General features: G+C 46.3%; 1 protein-coding gene across 10 annotated transcripts in view; it reads right to left on the reverse strand.

Annotated features, from left to right (window-relative positions):
* Tacc1 (transforming acidic coiled-coil containing protein 1) overlaps positions 1-26,706 on the reverse strand; it is a 98,959-nt gene that overhangs the window by 19,218 nt on the left and 53,035 nt on the right. For 5 of the 10 annotated variants that reach the window (XR_012911846.1, XM_075986388.1, XM_075986383.1 and 2 more), the window contains 4 exons: positions 8,415-9,486; positions 6,145-6,180; positions 4,862-4,922; positions 2,628-2,748 (listed from right to left, as the gene is read on the reverse strand). Coding sequence is in view for 9 of the 10 variants with exons in the window: in XM_075986383.1 (XP_075842498.1) it covers positions 2,628-2,748; positions 4,862-4,922; positions 6,145-6,180; positions 8,415-9,486 (1,290 nt within the window). In the remaining variant the exon portion in view is untranslated. The remainder of the gene's footprint in view (positions 1-2,627; positions 2,749-4,861; positions 4,923-6,144; positions 6,181-8,414; positions 9,487-26,706) is intronic. The other 5 variants (XM_075986387.1, XM_075986384.1, XM_075986382.1 and 2 more) reach the window with 2 other exon arrangements.

Raw genomic sequence — 26,706 nt, forward strand, 5'->3', positions numbered from 1 at the left:
AAAAAGAGAAATGGGGCAAAAAGAAATGCAAAATGTACGGACTGGGGAAAAAAAAGAACACCAGGAAATGTAGTGCTAGGGCCATGGCTGGTGCTGAAACAGAGAAGGAGAAATGAATTAAAGTGTGAGACCCTAGCCAGCTAATCCTGCAATCTGTGAGAAGAAAAAGCCAAGGAATTATGCGTTCCTGAAAGGCACCAACAAACAAAGCTGATGCTGATGTAATTCACAGAGAAGACAGGTGCCTTTCTAAGCAAGCAGCAGAATCTGGCATCAATAGGCACACTGTCCTAGCATCAGGAAAGATACAGGAGTAGAGGGGTTGTTCACTCTCCTTGCGAGGTTAAGGAGAGTCAGAGGTCAGCTGTAGAGCAGGGAAACCCTGCAGGGAAGCTCCGAGAGGTGGCTACAGAGTGCAGCGGAGACTTCAGGATGCTGGAGATGCCTCAGGCTGCAGCCTACAAGTGTGTTGTGAGAGAAGAGCCAGCCAAACCCTCTAGCCTCGGACAGAATTACAGGATTTCCAGTTTGCTGTTTCCTCACTGTTCCCAACGCCTCCCTTTGGGAATGGTAATGCATATTCTGTGCACTGTATATTAGAAATATGTAATCTGCTTTTTGATTTTAAAGTCTTGAGACTCAGAGAGTAAGGGGACACTTTTGAAGCTGAACTAAATACACTTTCGCACAATGATATAGCTACAAGCCTATGGGGGCCAGAGTGGAAGTGGAAGGTCAAAGGAATGGCTCTCGTAAGCTCATCTATTGAATACGTGGTTCCCCATTGGTGGAACTGTTTGCATGGGAAGGATTAGGGGTGTGTCCTTGTTGGAGGAAGTGTGTCACTGCGCCATTCCTACTTAGTCCCTCCTCTCCCTGCCTTGCAGTTGTTGTCTCAGCTGCTTCTCCAGTGCCCTGCTGCCTGCTGCCATAATGGTCATGGACTCCAACCCTCTGGAAGCATGAGCCCCAAAATTAAATGCTTTCTTTTACAGGTGGCCTCAGTTGTGCTATTTTCTCATAGCAATAGGAGAGCGCCTAAGACACTGTACATGGTGACATAAACCTGCAATCTCAGTACTTGGGAGACCAGGTCAGAGAAATACTACCCAGTAGAGGCCGGTCTGATCTGTGTGAGTGCTCTAGGCCAGTGAGGAGGCTATGGAACTGGGCCCTGTCTCAAAAGAAAGAAAAATAAATAATTAGTTTCAGTTAGTGTGGGAAAAAAAGAAAAGAGAAAGTGTCAGGAGCCAATTACCTCCTAGGATTATTGCAGGAACCATCACGCTGGGGAGTCTGCAGAGAACCCCACACCCCTAATTGTGTTAAGAATCGTTCTATTGACAGAGCCTACCCCACACCCAAATTGGCTGTTAATGAGAGCTATCTGTTAGCGGAACCCACCCCACATTCCAAACTATCTCTCGAGAACTAGGTGTGTCATCTCCTAGTTGTGACTTCCTGGCCTAGGTGACCTGACCGAAGGTAACCTCCTGCCTACGTGACCAACTCGGACCATGTGACCAACGTGAACCACGGGGCAAGAGCCCAGGCCCCTGTGCCCATCCCCCAACTCCTTACCCTTTATAAGCTGTACCCCGGCTCTAATAAACGGAGGCTCTGACAAACTTAGCATGGCCTCCTTCCTCTCTCTCAGCCCATATCTTACAGGTAATGCCTCTCCGGGACCCTGGAATAACTGACTGCAGGGTGGGTTACAACCCCTAGACTAAGTAACCCACCCCAAAGCGGTTTACAAGAAAGAAGAGAAAAATCAAGACCAAACCCTATACTTTTCTGTTTGTTTGGCCTTCATTTTAGGTTTTTGTACTTTGTAAAACTTACTTTAATATGGGCATGATGATATATATCTATAACTCCAACACTCAACTGATAGAAGCAGAGGAAACTGAATTTAAGGCCAGCCTGGGCTACACAGCAAGTCTGACACAACAAAACCAAGGGCTGGGGAGATAGCTCGGTGGCAGAGGGCTTGCCTGGCATACACAGGGCCCTGGGTTCAATACCCAGCACCGCAGAGACAGAAACAATCCGACAAAAAGAGCCTCATAATATAAGTGTGTGATTTTTCTCTTGGTCTCATTTTTGCTGCACAGGCGTTAGCTATGAATCTTACAGAAGAGGACACAGATGCTTTCCTGGACCAGTCAGGTGGCCTGGCCAGCGGGCTTAGCAATGGGTAGAAAGTAAGCTGCGGAGAAAACGCCAACAGAGCACTAAAGGCCGCCACAGGCAAGCACCCTGCCTCCTCCTTGAACGTCTGGAAGCTCAGTGAGCATGACAGCTCCAAAACGCCACATGCAGGACATATTTACAGCCACTCGAGGATGACCGTGCCGATACAAAACAAGAGAAAACTTCAACGGCATCTCCTGGGCACCCTCCCACTCCTCCCTATGTCCACCCAGGACTGTGTTAATATGTCTGTGTCTCCTCCAGTAAAGAACAAATACAGATCTGCACCCGAACTGTCCCTCGGGTGATTGCCATGGACCTTCCGGCATGCCTTTGCTTCTGTGCCCGCTTCTGAGGATGAAGATGCCAAGCTTATGGGAGACACGGGAGCATGGAGCATCCCCAGGACTCCGGGCCTTCCCCTGGCTCACCTTTCACCTCTGCCCCGGCTGGTTTCTGACCGCAGGATGTGGACGCCAGTTTCTCCTCATCGGTAGCGTGGCCGTCCCTATTAGAAATGTCTGAGATCTGCGAGATCACAGCCCCTTCATCCTGGGGAGGGCAACAGAGAAGATATTGTCCTTCAGAAGGGCAGTCATGAAGACCAGTGACATTTCTAGAGCGGAGCATGGAGCTGTGACTGAGGGAGGACGTTCAGGTCTCAACACAGGTCCAAAACCTACAAAACTAGGAGAAAGCTTCAGTCTTTCAAATGCGAAATGTTGTTTCTAGAACTTCACTTCTGTGGCCTGGGCCTGCAATTTTAAAAGTTATGCTTTTCTAACCTAAGCATGAAAGTTTAAGCACTTCAAGAGCTCTGAGGTAGGAGATCCATTTTTCTTGCATATAATCCCCCTCCTCGGTTCAAGTACACTCACCTCACCGTGCAGTACGAAGTTCTTAGTCACAGTCAAGAACTTTCAGAACAAGTATTTTTAATAATGACCAACTATCTCTCAGGGAGCATATTGGAATAACCGCAAATGGCATCCTCAACACCTGCATATTCTGAATACTAACCTGACTTATTGTAACTCAAGTTACTCTGCTGATTTGATATTCTACCACCCATTCCAAAACTCCTCAGACGAGTCCTTCAGCCATAACTGGACGGCATTTTCTCCCTCCGAATCTGTTTGCACTCCACTTCCACCGAGAACTTATCTCATGGAGGAAGGAGTGGGGGCGGGGGATGGACAAGATCAAAATACACCGTGGATGTGTAGAAACTGTCAAGAACAGATAAAATATTCGCTGGAGCTCATCCATCCAGCAAGGCTGACTGGCCAGCAGGCCCCAGGACGCCCCGCCTCCCCAGCCTGAGGATGGCAGGCATCACTGCCACTCCTGGTTTTTTCAGAGGTGCTGGGAATTGAACTCAGGTCCTCATGCTTGCATAGCAACAATATACCAACTGAGCTCCAGCCCTAAAGTCTTTTTTTTTTTTTTTAAGGTCTTTAATTTCTCTGCTTAAAAATACCACATCCTCTTTCATTATAAGTCTCTGAGTGTTAAATTGTTTTTATTCTGTCAGGTTATTGCTATAATCACTAATGTACAAATTATCCTTAAAATATTGTGAGATTTACAATAATGTCAAAGGCAGGAGGCAGTGAGATGACTCAGCAGGTAACGGAGCTTCTGCCGAGGCTGATCTGAGTTCAATTCCCAGAACTCACACGGCGGAGGAAGAGAACCTCCTTGGGCAAGCTGCTCGCTGACCTCCACATAGGGTCTACTCACGCACTTGTGAGAGCGCACACACAAAATAAGTAAATAAGTGAATTAAAATGGTTTTGAAAATTATTCACAAAAGCAGATTTTGTTGAACTAATTACTCTAAAGCTTTTACAGCCTAACACTTAAGGCTTCTGTTTTGTTTTCAGACGGGGTCTCATTATGTTGCCTGCTTTGGCAAAACTTTTTTTCACGTATTTGTAAAGAAGAATTTGTATTATCAAAAAAGAATTCCAATCGCAGACTCTACCACTCCTTTTAAAGCGTCTTACACTATAGTTGTTGGTACAAACAGCACAAGATACACTTAACTGCATCCTATTAACCCGCATGTGTTTCTATAATCACAGTTATGCTGAAATAAGGCCTCAAACAATAAAAAGATGGCATCACAGACCTGTGTGCTCTAGTTTGGGGGTTTTTATTTGTTTCTTAATTACTCCATATATTCCTGTATGTATATCATAAACCACTAGGATAGTAAGGATAAAATAAAAGGCTATCCCGTCCGTTATCAGAGTCAGCACCCTTTATAGAATTGCCACCAAAATGTCACAGCATCTCTGGTGACCCGCGTACTGGGCTGACAACAGCAGAATATGCTGCCCCCTCACTAAGAGAGTTGTCTTTCTTTTTCTTAATGATTTCCTTGTGTTTCAAATGCGCTGGTGTTTTGCCTGCACGCATGTCTGTGTGAGGGTGTCACAGGCCCTGGAACTAGAGTTAAAGATGGCTGTAAGCCACCATGTGGGTGCTGGGTCCTCTTGAAGAGCAAACTGTGCTCTTAACCACTGAGCCAGCTCTCCAGGCCCCAAGCCTTCCTGAATAAGTTCAGGACACTGAGGATCTAAAAATTGTTTTCCTTAAATCTGACTCCTCAGACACCCCCACAGGACAAAACCCACCCTGGCGACCAGTACAAACTTACCTGAGAACACGAATCCAAATCAAGAGCCTGAGTTTCGTATTTCTTCACCTTGCAGCCACTCCTAGAAATGAGAGGAACAGACAAGCCAGGTTGGAATCCCAGCGACAATTTTCCAGGCATGAGATGGAGCAGAGCACAGGGTGGAGGGCGGAAGCCAAAGCGCATAGCACCGCGATCAGACATTTGCATGGGAGAGCTGTGGAGACGATGCAGACCCTAGAGACCCACGGCCTGGCTCATTCTCCCGCAAGACCACCTCACTCGAGTCTATGGATTGCCAGATATCCCGCATGTTTAATTACACATCACAAACAAACAAAAAGGCACCTTTCTGAGATTCAAGTACTGCTAAGAACAGCCTGGGCAGCTAGAGACAGCGGTTATGACCTTTACTCGCTTGGCTTTGACGTTCATCAGAAGAATCACCACGCTAGACCAGAGTCTTTGAAAAAATCTTTATTGCACTAAAAACCACAGAACTCTCCAAAGACAGCTCCATTCTAGGCCTGGGCACTTACAGAAAGGAGCCATGGCCAAGAGAAAGTAAAAAGAAACAAACTGTTACCATTCCGAAGTAGGCAAGTGGGAAGGCGGGAAACCAAGTATCACGTACTGTACAATGCCCAGAAGTGAGGAAAACTTGGCCATCTGTTATTTTTAGACTAGTACATAATTTGTAATCACAGGACTATTACAGATTCTTCTATGTTTTAAGGAACTTAAAATATTCAGAAAAAAAAACCCACACCATTGTGACCAGCAAAGAAAAACAAGCATTTCCAATTTGTTTTCCCTTCATGGAAGAAAAGAGAAAACACAGAAAAGTATATAAATTACCAGAGTGTACAAGGTCACTAATTCGTGGTCTTCTTCACCCACTGTTCTAAGTGTCACCAAAATTAAGTCTACTTGGTAAAAGTTATTACCTGCTCTAAGACAGCAGCCTTATCCTACCAAAAAAAAAAACAATCTAATTATTCGAACAACAGGGAGCAGCAGGGCAGGCCATCAAATCACTGCTGAATGGCCAGGACCAGGCCAGCTTTGGTTCACAGTGCCACAAGACACATGCTGAGTAAGCCGGGGCACACGCTTTTTGCACCCAAGGTGGAAAAAGCAGTATCCAGTCCTTTAGGTCCAGACAATCGCAAGGCTAAGCTGACTAAGATGTGGCAAATGAAAGGCAATTTGACAACGTCAGACAGAAGCTAACATGCGGGGACAGAGGAGGGAGGGGACCAAGAGTCCCAGGGACAAACAGGACCTACAGCAGAAGTACTTACAACAGAAAACAGAGAAATTTCACTTGCTCAGTAGTCCTGATGCATCAACAAAGTCAGACAGAGAGAGACACACAGACGGAAAAGAGTCATGTGAAAACCGGAACATTTATCCTTTGTCTGGTAGACGTTAAAGTTGCATATCCTTGATATCATCTGACACACAAATTAAAAACATCATATTCAAGCCCGGCACTGTGGTGCCTGCAGGCAGATCTCTGGGAGTTCAAGGCCAAGCTGACCTACAAAGTCAGTTCCCAGCCAGCCAGGGCTGCACAGTGAGGCCTTGCTTTAAAACAAACAAAACACCAAAAACAAAATATTAAAATTTTTATAACAAGTTATATTCGTGAATGTTAGCCCTGGCGAATGAATGACGACAAGACCTCAGTTTTCACGGAGTAGAGAGAGATGCAAACACTGAGAAATGCTCTGGGTTCAGTCTCAGAGATGATAAGTGAGGCCCTCGTGCACGGAAGTGTGCAGCACACAGAAACAGCACTTCACTACTGGGCACACTCACCCTGATTGTGCAAGACCAGGTAAACGGCAATGCCTGAACAAAAGTACAGGTGGAAAGACACCTGACCGACCCCACCAGCGGGGTCACTAAGCAACTTAGGTGAGCCAAGCATAGTGCAGTATGTCTGTAACTCAGCGCTATGCTGGCTAAGGCAGGAGGGTGCACAGTTACAGGTTAGCCTGAATTTTATACTGTGAGACTCTGCTTTCCCATCATTTGTATAATTTGCTCTGCAGAATCCTAACCATACTGTACTGTCTCTATTTAAACACACCTTCTTGAATGTTCCAAGAAACTAACCAGCCACTGTGGATGTTAACTATGCTTCAGTCTTTTAAAAAGTGGAGGCCTCTACTCTTCGGGTCCTAACACTGCCCAAGAGCTCAAGCACTCTTCGTACAAGAAAAGAATTCTGCATGGGTACAATTTTTTTAAATTAAATTTGTGTAATCTATTGGACCAATAAACTTACTCCACAAAAATGGAACAGTAGAAAGCGCCACCAGGTGAGGATGGCAGGACTCAAGAGTTGGCATTTCTTGGTTCTAAACACTAGGGCAGAGTCAGTGTCTCCTTCCTGAGCCAAGATCTCATCTTAGAGCAAGACTCCCCTTCAGCCTGCAGCTGGAAAGAAGGCACTTAAAGACTACGGCTTGGGCAGGCATCTAGGAGCAAAGCACCAAGGGAGCAACACCCCCAAGATGAACCCCAAGTGCTGCCCAGACATGAAAGTCAAGAGAGGTCTGCACGAACAATCAGTGACAGTGTTCAAAGGCCATTTAACTGCTCCTGTGTAGCCCACGAGCAGATTTATTTCCCCCGAAAAGACCAGCAACACTCACGACTGACTGCTGGATGGCTTAACTTTCTTGAAATTAGTATTTCTACTCTTTAACCCTCTGGATATTTTTCTTTCCCATTCAATTCATAATCAGGTGGTTTTAAGACACAGTAATTGTTGAAGAGTATTTCCTGGGGCTGGAGAGAAGCCTCAGACATTAAGAGCACTGGCTGCTTTTCCAAAGGACCCAGGTTTGGTTCCCAGCACCATGGAGACTTACAATGGTCTCTAACTCCAGCTCCAGGGGATCTGATGTCCCCATCTGCCCTCCGCAGGCACCAGGCATGAAAGTTGTACATAGACATACACGCAGGCAACACCCCCAAATTTCCCTAGCCAATCTAATGACAACCACAAACGCACTTCACAAGATGTCACAACACATTTACCCAGATTTTCTGGCCATTTAGAATACTCTCAATTCTCATCACGGAAATCCGCTAATGAACTAGAATCACACAAGGAAGCACGAATTCTCATCACCACCACCACCAAAAGTCACGCCTTTCGGCTCTAAAGGACTGTTCTGGGCCATTTCTGACAGTGCTGACCTTAGACAGGTAACTAAGGGATGTAAAGATGGTGGCTGATACCGACACTCGAATTCCAGGCACAGTGTGATTCCTGGAAACTTCAAATCTTGATTTCTTTCAAATAATTTTTTTAAAAAGTATCCCGGGTAGGGGGAGGGGGATGACCTGAACAAGTCAAGGATCCAGAGATGAGGCGGAAATCGACCAGGAAAGTTCTGGCGCTTCCAAAGGCACAGGAGAGGTAGGCAAAGACTACAGAGTGATGTGCCCCCCTTGGACCTCACATTTATGAGTGCGATTCACAGAAACCAAAAAGAGCTGCCAGACTCCCAGAGAACACACCAGAGCACCACGCCCAGCACCCGCTGTCACTCACGTTATTAAACGCGACTTTGCCTTCTTGGGTGAGTCTAAGATTTCATTAACATGATTACCAGTGGGGGAACAAAAGGCGCTGCTTGTCAAAGCTGAGGCTGGCTTAAAGGGGTCCGCGGATTCGTCAAAGTGGTAGGAGCCTTTGGAGGAGAAGGGAGGCGAGCTCTGCAGAACGGGGCAGCTCCCAGAAGAATTAACGTTGGGGTGGCCCCATTTACTAGGATCTAGCTTAGGAGACGTTTGGGAGAGGGAGGCATCTTGGACTCTTGGGTCTGCAGGCTGTTCAACATCTATTGCTTGGCTGAGGCCATCTTTCCGTATGTTGGGTGTCAGTTTGTTAATAGGCTTCCTTGGAAGGGCATTCTTGGTCTCAACATTTTCCCTTCCTTCTGTAAAATCATACTCAAGCTTGGGAGGCAAGTTCCTGGACCCCTCCTGCAGCTCAAGCCCTGAGCCGCTGGAGCCATTACTGAGAGCATCCGCAGCTTCTTTAAGGTTAAGGGAAGATTTCAGGGCCCTGGCACCTCTCAGCACAGTAGGATGTGTGTTCTTATCCAATTCATCGGGAGCCGACAGGGGAGAAGCCTTAGGGAGAGGCGACCCCTCCAGGATCATTTCAGTTTCAGAGGCATCGCCTCCGGCTGTCTTCTTCCTCAAAGAGACAGGTTTAGGCTTTCTCAGCTTGCTTCTGCTGGCCACCGGTTCTCCAGTCTTCAGCCCGCCTTCTGTAAAAGCCTCAAATGTAGCCCCCATGCCTCCTTCTGTCACTGGCTTGTCCTGAGTGGCTTCTGATGCAGTGGAGGGCAAAGCCCTGCCTGAGAGCGTAGGTGCACAGCCATAGGCAGCTTTTGTTCCTAGAGCCGCTGGGTCGTCTGTGGGACTCCTGGTTTCTACTGAAAATGGCCTCACTACTGAAACCTTACTAACATCATGTTTGGTTTCTCCTTTGGCATCCCCGACTGAGTGAGCATCAGCGGTCATCTGTGGTGCATTTTCTGAAGATCTAGAACATGGATCAGGTGAACACTTTTCGATTACTTCTGCTATGGACTGTTCAGCGGTTTCTTGTGAGTCTAGAAAAGGAGAGGAAGAAAAAAAGCTATTAAAGAATTCTTTCCACCCCTGGTACAGAGTTTGTATGGTGTGACTTTATCATAACAAGCAAGGACTCCTACTCTTAGCTCAGACGTGATGGCAGTTTCACCTTTAACAAATGCCTTTAATCTCAGCACTTGGGAGGCAGAGGCAGGTGGATTTCTATGAGTTCAAGGCCAGCCTGGTCTACAGAGTGGGTTCCAGGATAGCCAGGGCTACATAGAGAAACCCTGTTTAAAAAAAAACAAAAACAACAACAAAAAAAAAATCCCAAATATCCCTTGACTAAGCCATTAAGAATTGTCATTTTTTTCCCCTTGTAACATTTATCTCTAGGCTAAAACAACAATCCCTTCAACCACTTGTAAACAAAATAATTTCTTAATTTTGGTTTTACAGAAATATGCAAAATTACTACAAGGGCATTAGTGGGGGGATTTCAAATACAAGCTAAGTGCTTCCCTGACTCTAACATGAAACAATAGTTTATCAACAGAAACTGATGATCCTCCTGCCTCAGCCTCCCCAGAGCTAGAATCACAGGTACACAGGAGAGCCCTGCTCTCCCTCACTTTCTCTGACTGTAACCACACAGGGACTTCTCAACTGTCCTCCAAACATGCTTCAAATATTCTGCAAGTGGCATGAAGGCTGTGTTTAGCTATAAACACTATAGAGAAGCTGTTGATACTAGTCATCAAACATTTTCTTTATTCCCAAAGAATTTTTGTAAAAAGAAACCAAATGTGGCCAAATCTGGTAAGTCCACCCAGGGATGTGTGGAAAGGAATTTACCGTACTGTTATCTCATGGTCTTAAGCTTTTTTTCATAAACTTTATTATTAATAAAGCTTGCAAATAAAACCCATCAAACCCCCCAAATTAACTAGTTCCTATGTCTGCACATCTCAATGAGCCAATGCAGTCAGCACAGCCACTCAGAACTGGAAGCTGGAGCTTCATGTTACGTTTCATACATCCACTATCAAATAGATTTTATACGTTTATCCGTCACCAAAAGCAAAAAAAAAAATCTGTAACAAAGAAAACAATTAGCTTTCCATTTGAAGAAGAGGGGGCGGAGGAAGAACTGTATTATACATGGATTTCTCAGAAGATATTTTTATTTTTATATATTTTTAAAAATATTTATTTATTATGTATACAATGTTCTGTGTGTATGCCTGCAGGCCAGAAGGCGGCACCAGATCCCATTACAGATGGTTGTGAGCCACCATGTGGTTGCTGGGAATTGAACTCAGGACCTTTGGAAGAACAGGCAATGCTCTTAACCTCTGAGCCATCTCTCCAGCCCCAGCTGAGATATTTTTAAACAATACTTTTAAGTATTTCAATGTACTTTTCACCAAAAAGATTTAAACTCGTGTGGAATCACTTCATGACCATTTTTGAAAATTTACATTTTCAAAATTAAACAAAATGAGATGAGGGACTGGAGCAAAGGCCCAGTAGATAAGAGCAGGGATTACTCTTCCAGAGGACCGGGGTTCAATCCCCAGCACCCACATGGCAGCTCACAACCGTGACCAGTGCCAGAGGATTGACACACTCGGAGAGACATATGCAGCCAAAACACTATACACACAAAGTAAAAAATTATTTTTTTTCAAAGTAGAACCGCTCGGGACTTTTAGCAATTCGACTTTACAACACATTTCCCCCTATCCTTTCAGACTTCTGGAGGAGGTGTCCTTCCCATGAGGCAGACGGAGGGACAATGAGTGGGGAGAGAAAAGCAGCTGGGAGGACAGAAAAGGAGCTTCCTGCAGAGCCCTGCGAACCTTGTCAAAGTCGGCTTTACCTTGAGACACAGTTAGGTTGTGATTAAATAGCTTACCCAGCTGCAGTGTGGGAATGGATGGAATGTACTGGAAGGAGCTGAAAATGAACAAAGCTGTAATTTTCTGGGGTTTCCAGGAGCATGTTCCTCATTAACAGAAAGTTATGTAACATTTGGGAGAAAACAAGGAGGTGAGATTGGTGAGGCCTGGTGACAGACCGGATATGGGCTGGGGTGGGCGTATCACAGGCCGGCTGTCATTAGCTTATCAAACTGAAGTTAGGTAGGATGCTCCAGTGAGTTTGGGAAATGTTGAAGAGGTTGCCTACTAACACCAGTGAGTTTTGCCTAAGTTTTGCTCCTAACCACTGAGCCTTCACTCCAGTCCCTCATCTAACTTTTTTTTATTTTGATATAATTTTATAAATTTTCAATTTATAAATATAAATTTTCAAAAATCATCACTGAGTGGTTGAAAGTGAGACCCCAGCCCCAACACCCCTATATCTAAGAAGTCCGGGATGTTTGGATGAAAGTGTCACCCCAGTCCCTGGCCAATGGAGCAGGAATGGAGTAGGAAATCTCTATTTCAAGCCCCTCCCCCGCCAAGCACTGACCACTCCCACAGGCTATTTAGGCTGCTACCCAGAAAGGGAATACGTGGTCTCCCCAGCTCTCTTCCCTTCACCATGCTTACCCAGGCCACCTGGGAGCGCTGCATTAAATGTGGGCATCTTTATTCGATCTAATTTGGTCTGACTGGAATTATTTGCGTCGGCGGAGAGGCTTGTCTTAAGAAATATACCTAACAATGAGGTGATTCCACACAAGTTTAAATCTTTTTGGCGAAAAGTACATTGAAATATTTAAAAGTATTGTTTAAAAAAAACAAAACTCAGCTGTTGGGTAATGGTGGCACACACCTTTAATCCCAGCACTTGGGAGGCAGAACAGGCGGATCTCTGAGTTTGAGGCCAGCTTGGTCTACAGAGTGAGTTCCAGGACAGCTAGGGCTACACAGAGAAACCCTATCTCGAAAAACCAAAAATAAATACATAAATATGTAAATAAATATAAAAGGGGCTGGAAATATTTTTCTCATTGATGCCATGGCTACAGATATCCTTAAAAAACAAAAACCAAACACACTGACTGCTATTCAAGACCAAGCCATTGCTACCCCGCACTTTCACCTCGAGTTCTAACATGTTTAAACCCAAATTGTTAAAACAGATGTCAGTTCTTAGGTTTACTTTAAAAGGTTAACCCAATGTAAGACCTAAACTTTATCTACTCATGGAAACAGACCATGGGCTTGCTGTGGAACGGCTGCCTGCCACATGCTGCGTTTTCCTGTCACCCACGACCAGATCAGCAGTCGTGCTGGCTAGGGACAAAAAACTTTAAGCAGTGTTTGGGTATCACAGGAGCAGTGGACGAGGGAAGGAAAACACAGTAAGGGGCACCCTCACCCAGCCTCGGCCTCCAGCTTCCAGACAACTGAAGGAGCCTTGCCAAGGGACATTCTCCTCCCTGGTCATTCCTCTGCCATCTCTGGGCATGTGCCACCCCTTCCTTCATCTAGGCACTGCGGACCCCACTTCTAACAGCACATCTCAGCGCCAGTAAAACATCTTCACTGGGTAGTGAGAGTATTAATTGTCAATTAACCAGCTTGTGAAGCTGTACAAACATAAAAACAAACATTAAAAAATTGTCAGCTAGGCCATGCCTTTAAACCCAGCACTCAGAGGAAGAAGCAGGCTCTGGATCTAAGTTCCAGGTTAGCTCCAGGGCAGCCAGGGCTACACAGAGAAACCTGTCTCAAAAACAAACAAAACAAAAAATCCCTCTCTTTGAAAAGGCGTATTTGTTGAAGTTTCATTCGTACCTACCACCAACTGGCGAGAGTCCCAAGAGCAGCTGCCCAGTATAACTACCTCTGCCCTAGGACAGACACTTCAAGTCTAACGCCACCTCCCTCTCAGAGACGAACAAAACATCTGCTACCCCATCTCAGGCCAGTTTTAGCCACAGATTCAGCCTTGCTTCTCCTCTGAAAGCTCCCTTATATAACAGCTGCCTTCCGCTCACACAGAACCCCTGGCATTCCTTGCCAGTGCAGGAGCTCCTTCCCCACAGCCAGTGTGAGTGCTGAGCTTGATTCGGACAAACTGGGCTCTGCCAGAGGCTGGGGGAATGCAGTCGCTAGGAATGGATCAGGGATAAATTCAAAGCAAGCACAGAGGAATCCAGAACGAAGGCCTGTGCTGCACATTGCTGCTAACAAAACTCCTTCAAAACGGAAGAACTGTGAACCCCTGTAGGCCCATATTTCTATATGGTGTGGCAGCCAGGCTCTGAAGCCATAGGCCCCACCTGAGGTGGTCACATAGCCCTGCAGACAGGCTGTCACTGCCCTAACAAAGGGTCAGGATGTTGTTTTGCTCCTTTCTTTGTAATTTGGAGGATGCCTGATAGAGATGCTGATTCAAGCCTATGTGACAGCTAACATACACACCAGACAGGTAGACGTGGACGTGACTAAAAGCCTGGTCACCTAGGAGACAGAATGCTGGTGTATTTCCCACTCGGTTTATGTGTTGGTATAAAAGCTGTTTGGAAAATAAATGAGAGGAATTCTTCAGGATGTGAACTCAGGACTTCATGAGGGACCACTGAGAATTTCCCTCCCGATAAAGCCATGTGAGTTGTGTCTTTATTCCCATGCCTCCACGCCAGTCCAGAGAGAGATAGTTTATGCTGGGGTCTGGTCCAGAGAAATAATTTATGGTCCGGTGCTAGCCCTCTGCTTTTCAGCATTAGATGCTTTTGACACTTACCCAACAGGAGGCTATTTCGGTAGGCTTCGTCCCTCCCTCCTCAAAACACAGCTCAGTGAATCAAATCCCAAGCCAGAGGCCAGCGGGGTGGCAGGGTCTGTAATCCCAGCACATAGAAGGCAGAGGCAAAGGGATTCCAAGTCTGAGGCCTGATGAGCTACCTTGTCTCAAAAAACATACCTACAAGCCAGGGTGGTGGTGCACGCATTTCATCCCAGCACTCGAGAGGCAGAGGCAGATGAATCTCTGTGAGTTCAAGATCAGCCTGGTCTACAAGAGCGAGTTCCAGGACAGGCTCCAAAGCTACAGAGAAACCCTGTCTCAAACCCCTGCACACCCAAACTGTTGAAGTTTTTGCTGGCATGCAAGACATCTGTTTACTGTTGGAAAAGCCAATGTCTGCAGAACACTGAGGCCACTCTGTGCTTTCTTCTAGAACAAGTTACTCTCGGGTCTTTTATTGTACAATAACTCCTATGCATTAAACCCTAGATAAGAGTTAAATTATCCCCCATATTCTATAGCTGCTGGTGTGGTCTGAATGTGAGGGGCCCCCACAGGCTCAGGCTTCCAAGCCTTGCCTTGAGGAGCTGAAGCCTTGCTGAGGAAGTGGGAGGGTGGAGAAAACCCCCACCCAAGGCCGACTTCCTGTTCTCTCTCTCCTCACCGGCTGTCTCTGCTTCCTGGGGTGCAATGTGACCAGCCACAGTCCTGTTCTGCCACCCGACCTTCCTGCCCCCACAGGCTACATCCCCCAAAACTGTGAGCCAGAAGGAGCCCTTCCTCCCTAGGTTGCATTTGTGAGAGTTCACCATGGCAATGATAAAACCTGAACCACCTGCCCCACCTTTCTCCTCCACAGCTCCAGGCTGATTCCTGACTCAGGGAAGTAACTAACTTTGTAAAGATGACGTCTTCACATCAATAGCTCTGATAAAGCCTAACTTTATCATGCTAAGAGAATAACATCAATAAACTAGTCAGAAACACTTGTGAGTTCCACAACTGTGGATTCAACAAACTGCAGAGCAAAAATATTTGGAAAAAGATTACAGCTGCACTGAAGACGCGCAGACTTTGTGTCTGGAGATGATCCCGAGCAGTGACTACTGCCGACATGGCGCTCCCACCGCATGGTTATCTGGGTATCAAGGGTGGTTTGCAAGCACAGGGGAGGCTGGCATAGGCAGCACTGCACTTCATATAAAGGAGTGAGCGCCCGTGGTACTGGCACTGAAGGACAACCCTTAACAAAAGCTACATGCTCTCTCTAGCCATCTCCATTAACAGGCCACTTTGTGGTACCATGGTTCTTGTAGTAAAGTAGCCCTTACTCACACAAGGACCCCACAGGTCACACCACACCCAAGGGTAGTGTGTGGTGGTCTGAATGAGAATATATTTGGATGCTAGGTCTCCAGTTCATGGGGCTATTCGGGAGGGGTTAGGAGGTGTGGCCCAGTTAGCTCTCCTGCCTCCTGCACTGCAAGGAACTGTCAACCACCTTTTCTGCCACTCCTGTCTTTACACAGAAATCACAACCCCTGCTGGATTGCAAGGCTTCCTGAAGCACCAACTTCCTTTTCTGAATAAACTACTTCCTTTTTTAATTTCATATCCAACAAAAACAAAGACACATCTACAAGCATTATATAAAATCTGTGTTCAAACAGCATTTCTTTAAACACACACACAAACCCACATATTTATGGATGTAGTTAGTTATCTGAGGGGAGGCACACACCGCTGCTCATCAGTGGATTCCAAGGCTGGGACTCTGGTCACTACATACTGAGCCATCCTGCCAACCTGACACAGGGTAGTTCAGTGGTCAAGCACTGGCCTATGGCTTGCTCCAATCAGTACACCAGTAAAAACAGAAGTAGAGGAGGAGCAACCTGGGCAAAGGTGGGTGTTCCTTTAGGGGGTGTGGCCTCCGAGACAACAGACTTTCCCCAGCCTGGACCAAGCTCAGTATTTCAGAGATGAAGGAAGTCACAGTCCTCTGCAACTAGAAACAGAGTTACAGGCTGAAAAGACCTCCCGGTGAGGCACTGGACGTGAGGGTGCAGCATCTGTGTCTGCAAAGGGGCAAAGGCAGCCTCAAGAAACCACGGCTAGAACAACTGGAGAGCTCTGTGTGAAAGAATGAAGCCAGACCACTTCCTTATCCAAACACAAAAATTAGCTGAAAATAGACCACAGACCTAACTAAACAAATGAGCGCAAACTACAAAACTGTCCAAAGAAAGCAGAAACAAAGCCGGTACAGTGGCTCATACAGATAACACCAGCACTTGGGAGACAGAGGCAGGAAAATCAGGAGTTCAAGGCTAGCCTCCCCTACATAGTGAATTCAAAGCAAGCCTGCACTATAGGGAGACTATCTCAAAGGGAAAAAAAACTTCCAATACACGCACACACGTGTGCGTACACACACACACACACATAGCGAGGCATGACATTGTGTACCTACAGGTCCAGCAATGTGGGAGTCTGAGACAGGAGGACGGAGGGTTCAAGAGGCCAACTTGGTCTCTAAGAGTGAGACCTCATCTCAAATAACCAAGAGGGGGGCTGGAAAGATGGCTCAACAAAAAGCAATAAAGAGGGAAAAAGAGATAGGGAGGCAGGGTGAAGAAAGTATGAGCTGACATTTCCCTAAAGAACTTATAACAATATCCAAACGCCAGAAGTACATTGAGATGTAGAGACTTTGAGTCTGGTGAATTTTGGTATGTTGTTTTGTTTCTGAGGGAAGGGGTGTTTTTAATTGACAAGTTTTTTTTTAATATAAGTTCATAAAATTTGAAAAGAAAATGTTCACACCAGGGACACACCCTGCTCCATGGAAGCCCTAGTTTGACGTTTTGAACTCCATAAACACATAAATGCAGAATATCCAATAACTACATGAAAAGATGCCAGAGACAATGACCCACTCAAGAATACAAACCATGCTATGGGAGCCACCTTACCTCTGCCAGGACAGAGGGATAACAAATGTTGTATGTCTGTAATCCCAGCACGTGGAGATCTCTGTGAATCCAAGGCCAGCCTGGGCTAGATAGTGAGACCCTGTACCTGGTAACATGAAAGTAAAACCATGCAGCCACTTGGAAAACTGGTCTGGCAGTTCTTCAAAATGTTAGCCACAGAGTTACCACAGAACCCAGCAATTCTACTTCTCAGTCTGCACATGGAGAAATGAAAATACATATCTACTAATAGAAAAAGCAACACTATTCGTAACAGTCCGCAAAATGGGAATAACCTACATTTCAAGCAGCCGATGAATGGGTAAATAAAAGGGAGTGAAGCATTGGTATTTCTATAACAGTTGGCATGGAGCTCATGTCAGGCTAGATGGCCATAGAGGAGCCCTTTGGTGTTTGAATTCCTCCCTGAAGCATGTGCTGCTATGCCCAGTATGGTCTGGGAATCGAACCCAGACCTTCAGGGCGAGTGCTTTGCTGACTGTGCCATCCTCCAAGTGGTCCATCAAAAACCACTGGACAGGAACAAAGTGTGCTCATCCTACAGTAAATGGGGAGGGCTGTACTGTAGATTCACACCTGTCCTAGAGGAAATGGAGAGGGCTGTACTGTAGATTCACACCTGTCCTAGAGGAAACGGGGAGGGCTGTACTGTAGATTCACACCTGTCCTAGAGGAAATGGGGAGGGCTGTACTGTAGATTCACACCTGTCCTAAAGGAAATGGGGAGGGCTGTATCGCAGATTCACACCCGTCCTGTCTACCGAAGATGGAGAGGGCGTACTGCAGATTCACACCTGTCCTAGAGGAAACGGGGAGGGCTGTACCGCAGATTCACACCTGTCCTACAAGAAACAGGGACGGGTGTACCGCAGATTCACCGTTAAGAAAATGTTCTAAATGACTGCTCGTGTGTCACTCACAGGGACCCACACTTGAGGGGGCGGATCGCACTGCCACTCTGAGATTGTAAATCCTTCTTGAGGAAGCCCACATGTGCTAGTTAAGTTCTATTTACAGAGAAGTGAAAATGATGTCATTCCTTCCTCCTAGACAGGAATAACCATACATATGAAACCGCCTGGAAACATGGCAGCTGCCGAGTCCAGAGGCTTTGTGTCTTTTGTCGTTGTTGGTGTTTTTTTTTTTTCTGAGGGGAGCAGGCTTTATTTTGCTTTCTGGGGACTAGACAATATAATGTACAATATATATACTACACAGGCCACACTGACCTCAAACTCATAATCCTCCTGCCTCTATCTTTGCCTAACTTTGTATACTATTTTTAATTTGATTTTTAAAAGCTGAATAGGTGTTTAGTAAAGATATGTCGGTATACGTTTAATCACAAGGGTAAGAGCAAGGGTGCTGCAGAATTAAGATGCGCTCTACGGGGCATGGACATCGGCTTCTCTGAGCACTGGAGTTTATTAAAAGGTAAACACAGACGGTAAGAAAGAGGGGTGCTGGAGAAAGAATGAGTCACCCAAGAAAGTCACTGCCATTCTGGATTCTGACTCCACTTTCTCCACATCCTCACATCCCCTGCGTTTGGCACTAAAACTTCTTGAGAAGCCAAGAGAAGCGGCTCACGTGTATAAGCCGAACACTCAGAGGCAGAGGAAGAAGGGGGCCAGGATTTTAAAACAGCCTGGGCTATAGTGTAAGACTCTTTCTCTAAGAAAAACAAACCCTGAGAAGCTGTGTTTCTTTGCATGCTGCCCCTGTGCTAAAACACGACCAAAGCAACCAGGGCAGAAAGGGATTACTTAAGCTTAAAGTTCATAGTTCATCATGGAAGAAGGTTGAGGCAGAACTGAGGGCAGGAACTGAAGCAGCAGAGGCCAACGGGGGAGCAGAGGAGCGAGGCTTTCTGGTTTGCAATTCAGGGCTTGCTCAGCCTGCTTTTCTTATGCTAAAGCAGAACCACCTGCCCAGGGATGGCACCCACCCACAGTGAGCTGGGTCCTTCTACGTCAATCATCAATCAAGACAATGCCTATCTCCAGGCTGGTCTGATGGATGGGCATTCCCTCAATTCACGGCCTCTGTTCCTAGACAATTGACTTATGACAAGCTGACAAACTCAACTAACACAGAAGCCAAGGCCCCAGAGGTCGGGAAATGAGCCAACAGCGCTCCACAGGGGCCGTCTCACCCCCTAGACCCCCTTATCCTACCCATCAAAGACCCCAAAGCTCCAACAGAGCTGACGTTCAGTGTCCACTGCACACCCGGGTTCTCTCTTTCATCCAGAGAAAGGTATATTTACACACCAGTGAGACTGCTCAGGCTGCATACTGACAGCTATTTCAGGACTAACATTTGCTCTTCACTTGAGGCCCTTCCTTCTGGAAGCCCCGTAGGACCCCACTCTGCACTGGCCTTGTGTCCTCCTCTCCTGTGCAGAAATCAAGGGTGTCCGGAGAAAAACTGCCTCAAGCAGGCAGCACCCCTTTCTGCTCAAGTGGAAAAACCTGAGAATGGTACTGAGGCACACATCAGCACCTGCGACAGTGTTCCTAGTGCCTCTGATTTATTGCAATTTATTCTATGTATGTTCTCAATCAACATTCCCTCTTCCTAGATAACGGGAACAAATGCCAGGCAGTGGTGGCACACGCCTTTAATCCCAACGCTAGGGTTAAGCCCAGCCTTAGGGGGCGTGTTTGCCTCGGGCTAATGTTTACCTATAAATCTGCTGGGTACGCGCCCAGCAGCCCCTTCTGCTTCCTGTTCTCCAGGAACCATTGTACTGTGAGTCTATTTCCCCCATTAAAGCTGTACATATTTTTTTCTGTCTGCATTCTTTTACCCCGCCACACCAACACCCAGGAGGCAGAGGCAGGTGGATCTCTGTGAGTTCAAGGCCAGCCTGGACACAGATTTAGTTCTAGGGTGGTCAAGACTACACAGGGAAACCCTATCTCAAAAAAACCAAACCAAACAAACAAAAATTCCAAAAGCCAAGGCAAGGGACTTAAAATGGAGAATTAGAGATTTCATACTGCCCAGAGACTGAATGACTTTGAAGGTCCAGGAAGTTAACCACGCAGGGGGTGGGGATGTTGGTAAATCAAGGCAGAAGGTCTCCTTCCCACCACCATCCACCATTCATTTGGGTATCTAAGGTGGAACACCAACACTAACTCCCTCACCCACCCAGAGAACAAATCAACTGTCCTGTCTGTTCCTTCTCACCTCTGAGACTACAAAAATACTCGTTACCCAGGAGCTAAGGAAGGGCAAGTTTAGCTATTTTGTGTTTTCTTTATGTTTGAAGACAGGGTACCAATTGCCACGCCATTCTTCTGAGATAACTTTAAAATTCTAACAGAGCAGAAGGCATGGTGACACCTGCCTAGAACCCTAGCACTCAGGAGGTTCAGGTAGGATGAGAACAGGCTGGGCAACACAGAAAGACCCTATTTCAAAATACACACACACACACACACACACACACACACAGCCTAAAGCTCTACATGTAAAAATCGGTAAACCCACTTGATAAAAAGACAAAACTGGTGCCAAGGTCAAAGAGAGCACTTCAAATTTCCAAAACAGCATTTTATGCTATTTCATTGAAAAAGAGATCCAAGAGAAGGGGTGGGGGAGTCAGAGGAAGGTCACTTAGTATGCACCGAGTCCCTGGGTTCATTCCAAGCACAATCCACTCAAATCAAGAGATCCAAACTCTACCCTCTGAAAAACATACTCTAACGGAGAAGAGTTAATTAGGCTAACCAGGACGCGTCTGCCTACCAGCAGCCAAGGCCTTCTCCAGAGAAGCCAAGACCAACAATTGACTATGTTTGGTCCTCTCAATAATGCCGTGGCCACCGGTTCTGGAGCCATCTGGATCTATCTCAGGCCACATTTCACGTGGCGCAAAAATCTCCCACAGACAGATGTTAGAAAGCCCTCGCTTGGCACAGGGCCGCACTGCCCCAGCCGGAAGAGCGAAGGCAGGAGACACGTGCTTGTGGTGCAGGGACCTGAAATTGTGGGACTTCAATCCACTGCTGCCAAACAGCCATAACGTGCAATCTCTTCAGAAATAATTACTGCAGAATTCAAAATACCAACTGCTTCTCTCATAAAGCAGTAACCACCCACACAGCTGGGAAGCCGAGGCTCGGGATAAAAAGAGCTAGGAATGCTTAGCAAGAAGAGCTCAGACACCCCAAAGCAGGACGGTCATTCCGTACCCAGGAATGCTGTGCACACAAGAGACCTTAAGGGAAGGGAGCGGGAGTGGAGAGAAGTTTGTGGATCTGGAAGTTACACCCTTTGGCAATGTAAGAAGCTTGTGGTAACCAGCGCCAGCATGGAGTTCCCAATGAGCCTTCACCTGCTGGCATTCCCACCACTGGGCTACCCTGTGTCATGGAAAGGGTTCTGTGGAAGTAACAGTGTGACTTCTGAGGATTCTGACTTGTTTGTTAATGGTCCAGCGGCCTGGGGAGGTGAAGCCACCTGCCATTCTGTAAGGACTGTGAACGACACTGGGCAGGGCTCCCCCCCAGGACCTACGACACTGGGCAGGGCTCCCCCCCAGGACCTGAGCCACATTCCATCAGCCAGCAATACCCGGAGAGAATTGGGTGCCAGATGAAAAGACCGTAGCCTTGAGATCAAGTCGCCCAGGGGTCTTGGATTCACAAGTGCCAGCTAAGCTGCCCCACTTTCAAAAACTGTTTCAAGCTAAGTTTTGAAATAATTTGCTATGAAGCAATGGGCTACCACCAACAATACAGAACTCCTATGGGGACCATGGACAGGGCTCAGAGAAAAGCACTTGTCCACCTCAGGTGAGACCTTGGTGCAATCCCCAAAACAAAACTAAACAACCCTTCACTCCTCTCTTGACCTAAAAATAGGTGCCAAGTCCCAGGATGCTGAATGCCATCTTCACACAATCCCCTTTCCTCACCCAGACAAGACTCGGAGAGAAGAAACCAATTCCTTCCTGTGTTTTCCTCATTGAAGTGCTGACACGGTTTTTACTTTTATTTAGAGACAAGGTCTCTCTGTGTAGCCCTGGCGGTCCTAGAACTGTGAGCTCAGTAGACCACGGTGTCTTTGAACTCCGAGATCCACCTGCCTCTGCCTCCCAAGTACTGGAATCAAAGGCGTGCGCCACCACACAGGAGCTCAGGCTAATTATCAAGAAAATAAACCATTTCCAGTGCCGCTGTACCACTTACCCAAGATGACTTTTGCTTCTGTTGGTTTGTATCTAAACTGTGCAGCGAACTTCTGCTGTTCAAAACCCCAAATACAATGTGCAAGTCAGACACATGCATATGCACATAGACGTCCCTTCGTGCCAAGTCCACAGGCATAGGAAACTTCTTCTTCCAGTGACTTTTTAGCTGTCACTGAGGAGGGAGGGTGCTTTCCCCAGCTCGCGCCCTGTTCTGGAGCTCACGCCCTGTTCTGGCCTCGTTTTAAGGCCTTTCATTTCCTTAGCCTCCTCGAACACTGAACAGGGGGATTCACAAATTCCCTAGAGAGGAAAAGCTGTGAAACACATTTCCCAGAGCTCTGATGAGCAACCCCTCCTCCCTCCCCTGTAGGAACGGAGAGTGAACTCAGGCTCCAGCACTATGGAGGTCAGGGTGGTCTCAAATGTGTGCTGACCCTCCTGTCTCAGCCTCCCAACAGTTAAACTGTTAGCGGAGTTTACATATTTCTAAAACAAAAAACAAAAACTTCACACTGATTGACTGGGGGGGGGGGGGCACGTCAGATGGTTCTCTCCCTCTGTCACGTGGGTTCTAAGGATCATTCAAGCCATGAGCCTTGATGGCAAGTCCTTCTACCCACTGGCCACCTCACCCTTGCAGACACAGATTTTCCATCTTAAAAGCTGAAATTAAGACCGAGTGCGCTGCTGGCAATCAAGGCTCTGGTCCTGATGTCTCACTTTTTGAAATAGAAACTATATCCTTTCTCAGCATCACTGCTATAATGGAAACACTATAAACTATTTGCATCTAATCACCCAGTAAACAAATACGGGGGGAATAGAAAGCTGGCAAGGTGAGCATTCTGTAGTGGGAACTGGGACACATGCGCTATTCCTTCCCAGCGGTGCTTACAAGAGGCTACTGGGCCAGATACTGCGGTGCACACCTTCAACTGCAGCTTGGGGGAGGCTGGGGCAGGAGGACCAGGAACTAGAGGCTTCCCGGGCTCCATGGTGACTCGGCCTCAAAGGCAAATGGAAGAAGGGGGGGGGGGAACGAAGGGGCTAAGGATGTAGTTCAGTGGGAGAGCTGGCAGAGGCAGCCTGCCCAGCAGAGCAGCCAGCGGACACACTCGCCCTGGTGAAGCAGCGAGAGACCGTATTGTGAGTTTACCAGCACAAGCAAACCCTAATTATGATTGGGACTAGGCTGGTGCTTCCAAAGGAGGCTGAGATCTTAAACTCAAAAGCAGCAAGGCCATTCCACAGCCAACCGTTACAGTCACAGGCAATCTTGGTTATCAAAGCACGAGGAAGATGGCTGTTCAGTGGATAACTGATGGACTCCCAACACTACTGTGGATTTTGGAGATTAGCTACACCCCCAAGGCTGCCTATAGATAAGACTGCTGCTTCAGAGTGATTACAATGTCCGTCCCGTCCCCTCCCCCCTCGTCTTTTGTAAGAGCTCTGGCTGACTTGGAACTCGCTCTATATCTATAGACTAGGCTGGCCTCAAACTCAAGAGATATTCCTGCTTTCTGCCTCCTGACTGCTGGGATTAAAGGTGTAACCCAGTTTGGTCTTAAACAGATGACCTTGAATTCCCACCTCTCAAGCCTCCACCCCCAGAGTTCTGGAACTGCTCTTCTTGGCTTCTCTGCAGCTACTCTCTCAGAGCACGCCTTTAAACCACACCGACTGTTCTACCCCCACCCCATAGGTAGAAAATGCCTGTCCATAGAAATTACCGGGGTAAATGAACTAGTTTTAGTTTACACCCTGTGATAAGGAGGAACTTAACATAACAAGAGTGAGTTTAATCCTTAGAATACTTAAGAAGGCGCACACCTTTAGTCCCAGTACTTGAGAGGCAGAGGCAGGAGGATCTCTATGAGTTAGAGGCAGCCCAGTCTACGCTGTGAGTTTCAGGACAGCCAGGGCTACACAGAGAAACCCTGTCTTGAAAATTCAAAAGCAAACAAACAAATACACAAACAAAGAAAGGCCTTGACTTTGCATATTCTACACAATTCGAAAGTTTTCGAGGATAGCTCTGCCCGGGGGGTTCTTTACCCAACACTGTTCTAAGTTCTAAGAAAGCAGCTTTGCTCACACACAACAGTGTCTTGGGCAGAGGCCTTATGGAGGGGAGGCGCTTCCTCCACACCTCCCTACATTCTAACAAACCAACGTTCCCCATTCCATTGGGAAAGAAACGGGAATGCAGCAGGCTGCTGAGGTCTTCAGGACTCAGACATCCTGTGCTAGGATCACATCAAAAACTAAACAAGGCTGTTGAAGCCAATCACACCAAAAACTAAAAGCATCAACCTGCGGCATGGTAGACATGTCAAACTGTTCACCTAGACAATCATCATTTCTAGGAAATTCTAATAAAGCATCTCTTGATGCGGGCAAGGAAACAGTCAACAAAATCCTGAGGAAAACATACTTCTGGATTTGAATGTACCACTTCAATATGTAACTAATAAAAGATATTTGCATAATATTTGCTTGTAAATATGCTCAAAGCTTTAGAATAAAAGGTCTAGGGCTCAGATTTTAGCAAGATCTGCATTCTAGGTCTTAAACATATAGTCTACAGCTTTCCATAAATCTACCACTTATCCATACACTCATACACAGCACCCAACACTACATCAGAATTACTGAATAGGTAAAAGTCTGTGTTGGTGAGGACCGACAGATGCGTCAGTGGTTAACAATTGATAATGTTCCCGCAGAGAGCCAAGTGTGGCTCACAACCACATGTAACTCCAGCTCTGAGGATCACTACAGTCCAGGCGCAACCCACACACAGACATATAATCAAAAACTAAGATCTGATTTTAAAAGTCTATTTTAGTACTTGTATTCAATGATTCCAAAATGATTTCTTACATAATTTAGTTTCTTTTCCATACACACACACACACACACACAAACACACACACACACTGAATCCTTTAGTTGTAATGGTCTGTCCTGTCCCTTTAAGAGACAAGCCCACCAACTCCCCCTCCCTTCCAGCCTGCACTGCTCTCTCTACCCCCATCTCTCTTCAGAAGAGGTGGCTACTGTCATGGCTCCTCTCTCCTTCCTCCCCCCCTCCTCATCCCCCTTCTCCCTTCCTCTCCCGTTTCCCTATCCCTTCCATAGCCCACTAAATAAATACCCACTTTCTCTGCCTATCTGTCTCTGTCTCTCACCTGCTGCGGCTCTGCACAGGACTAGCTGAGCTGCCAAGCAGCTCCCTGCCTGAGGCCCACTGCCCCTTGTGGCCCGGCACCATTTTAATTTTTACCATTACATTTAAAATTCAAGCAATACTGTCTCCAAAGGAGACAAAAAGTCAGACAACCCTTCTCCCGTAAGGAAGCCCTTCCCAACCACATAGGCCCACAAAGTTGGAAATTGGTACACACTGTTCAACTGTTATTTGAGTACGGCCACCTTCTTTATTTTACAATCCTAGTGATTTCTCTGAAACTGGCAGAAGTATGGATAGAGGTTACCAAACCTCTCCAGCCCCAAGTACTTGACTACCAAGATACAAAACCAGTCACATAGAAAACCTGAGCATGGTTATATTCCCAAACAGCATCACCACAATTTTTTTTCAACCATTTAACTTTTGAGGGGATTTTTTTTTCTTTTTTTTTTTTTGGTTTTTGACTGTCCTGGAACTCACTATGGAAACCAGGCTAGCTTGTAGCCTTGAACTAAGACACCTGCCTGCCTCTGCCTCCCCAGTGCTGAGATTAAAAGTGGCTCAATTACTTAAAAATTTTAAAACCTTTCCGTCCCTGGAGAGTCAAAAAAAAAAAAAAAAAAAAAAAAAAAAAAGGTAGGTGACCAAATTTAGCCTGGAGCATGGCTTGGTGTTTCTAATCTAAATACCAAAGTTCTACCTGCGTGCCTTTAATCCTAGCACTGGGGGGAGGGGGTTGCGGAGGCAAGTGGACCTCTGTGAGTTCAAGGCCAGAGAGGTCTACAGACAGGGCTACACAGAGAAACACTGTCTCAGAAATAAACAATTTAATTCAAAACAAAATAAGCAAACCCAGCTTAAGCATCCTTCTTTGGGAAAAGCGGACTGCAAATGCAGAACTACCAGTGGAAATTTTACAGTTGCCAGTTTGGTATTTCCAAGAAAACTTTCAGTTAGTTTATTACATATTCAGAAGCCAACTTTTTTCTGTGCCTAAAAAACAAACAAACAAAACAAAACAAAAGAAAAAACCCACAACCTGACCTACTAGTTAATTGTTAGCATAAAACCATCTTAAGAGGACTCATTAAAAAAATTACATACATTCTTAAAACAGTTCCAATAAAAAGCAAAACTGTACTACTTCCCTTCA

The sequence above is a fragment of the Microtus pennsylvanicus genome, chromosome 9, assembly GCF_037038515.1.
Source record: "Microtus pennsylvanicus isolate mMicPen1 chromosome 9, mMicPen1.hap1, whole genome shotgun sequence".
In the NCBI taxonomy this organism is placed as follows: domain Eukaryota; kingdom Metazoa; phylum Chordata; class Mammalia; order Rodentia; family Cricetidae; genus Microtus; species Microtus pennsylvanicus.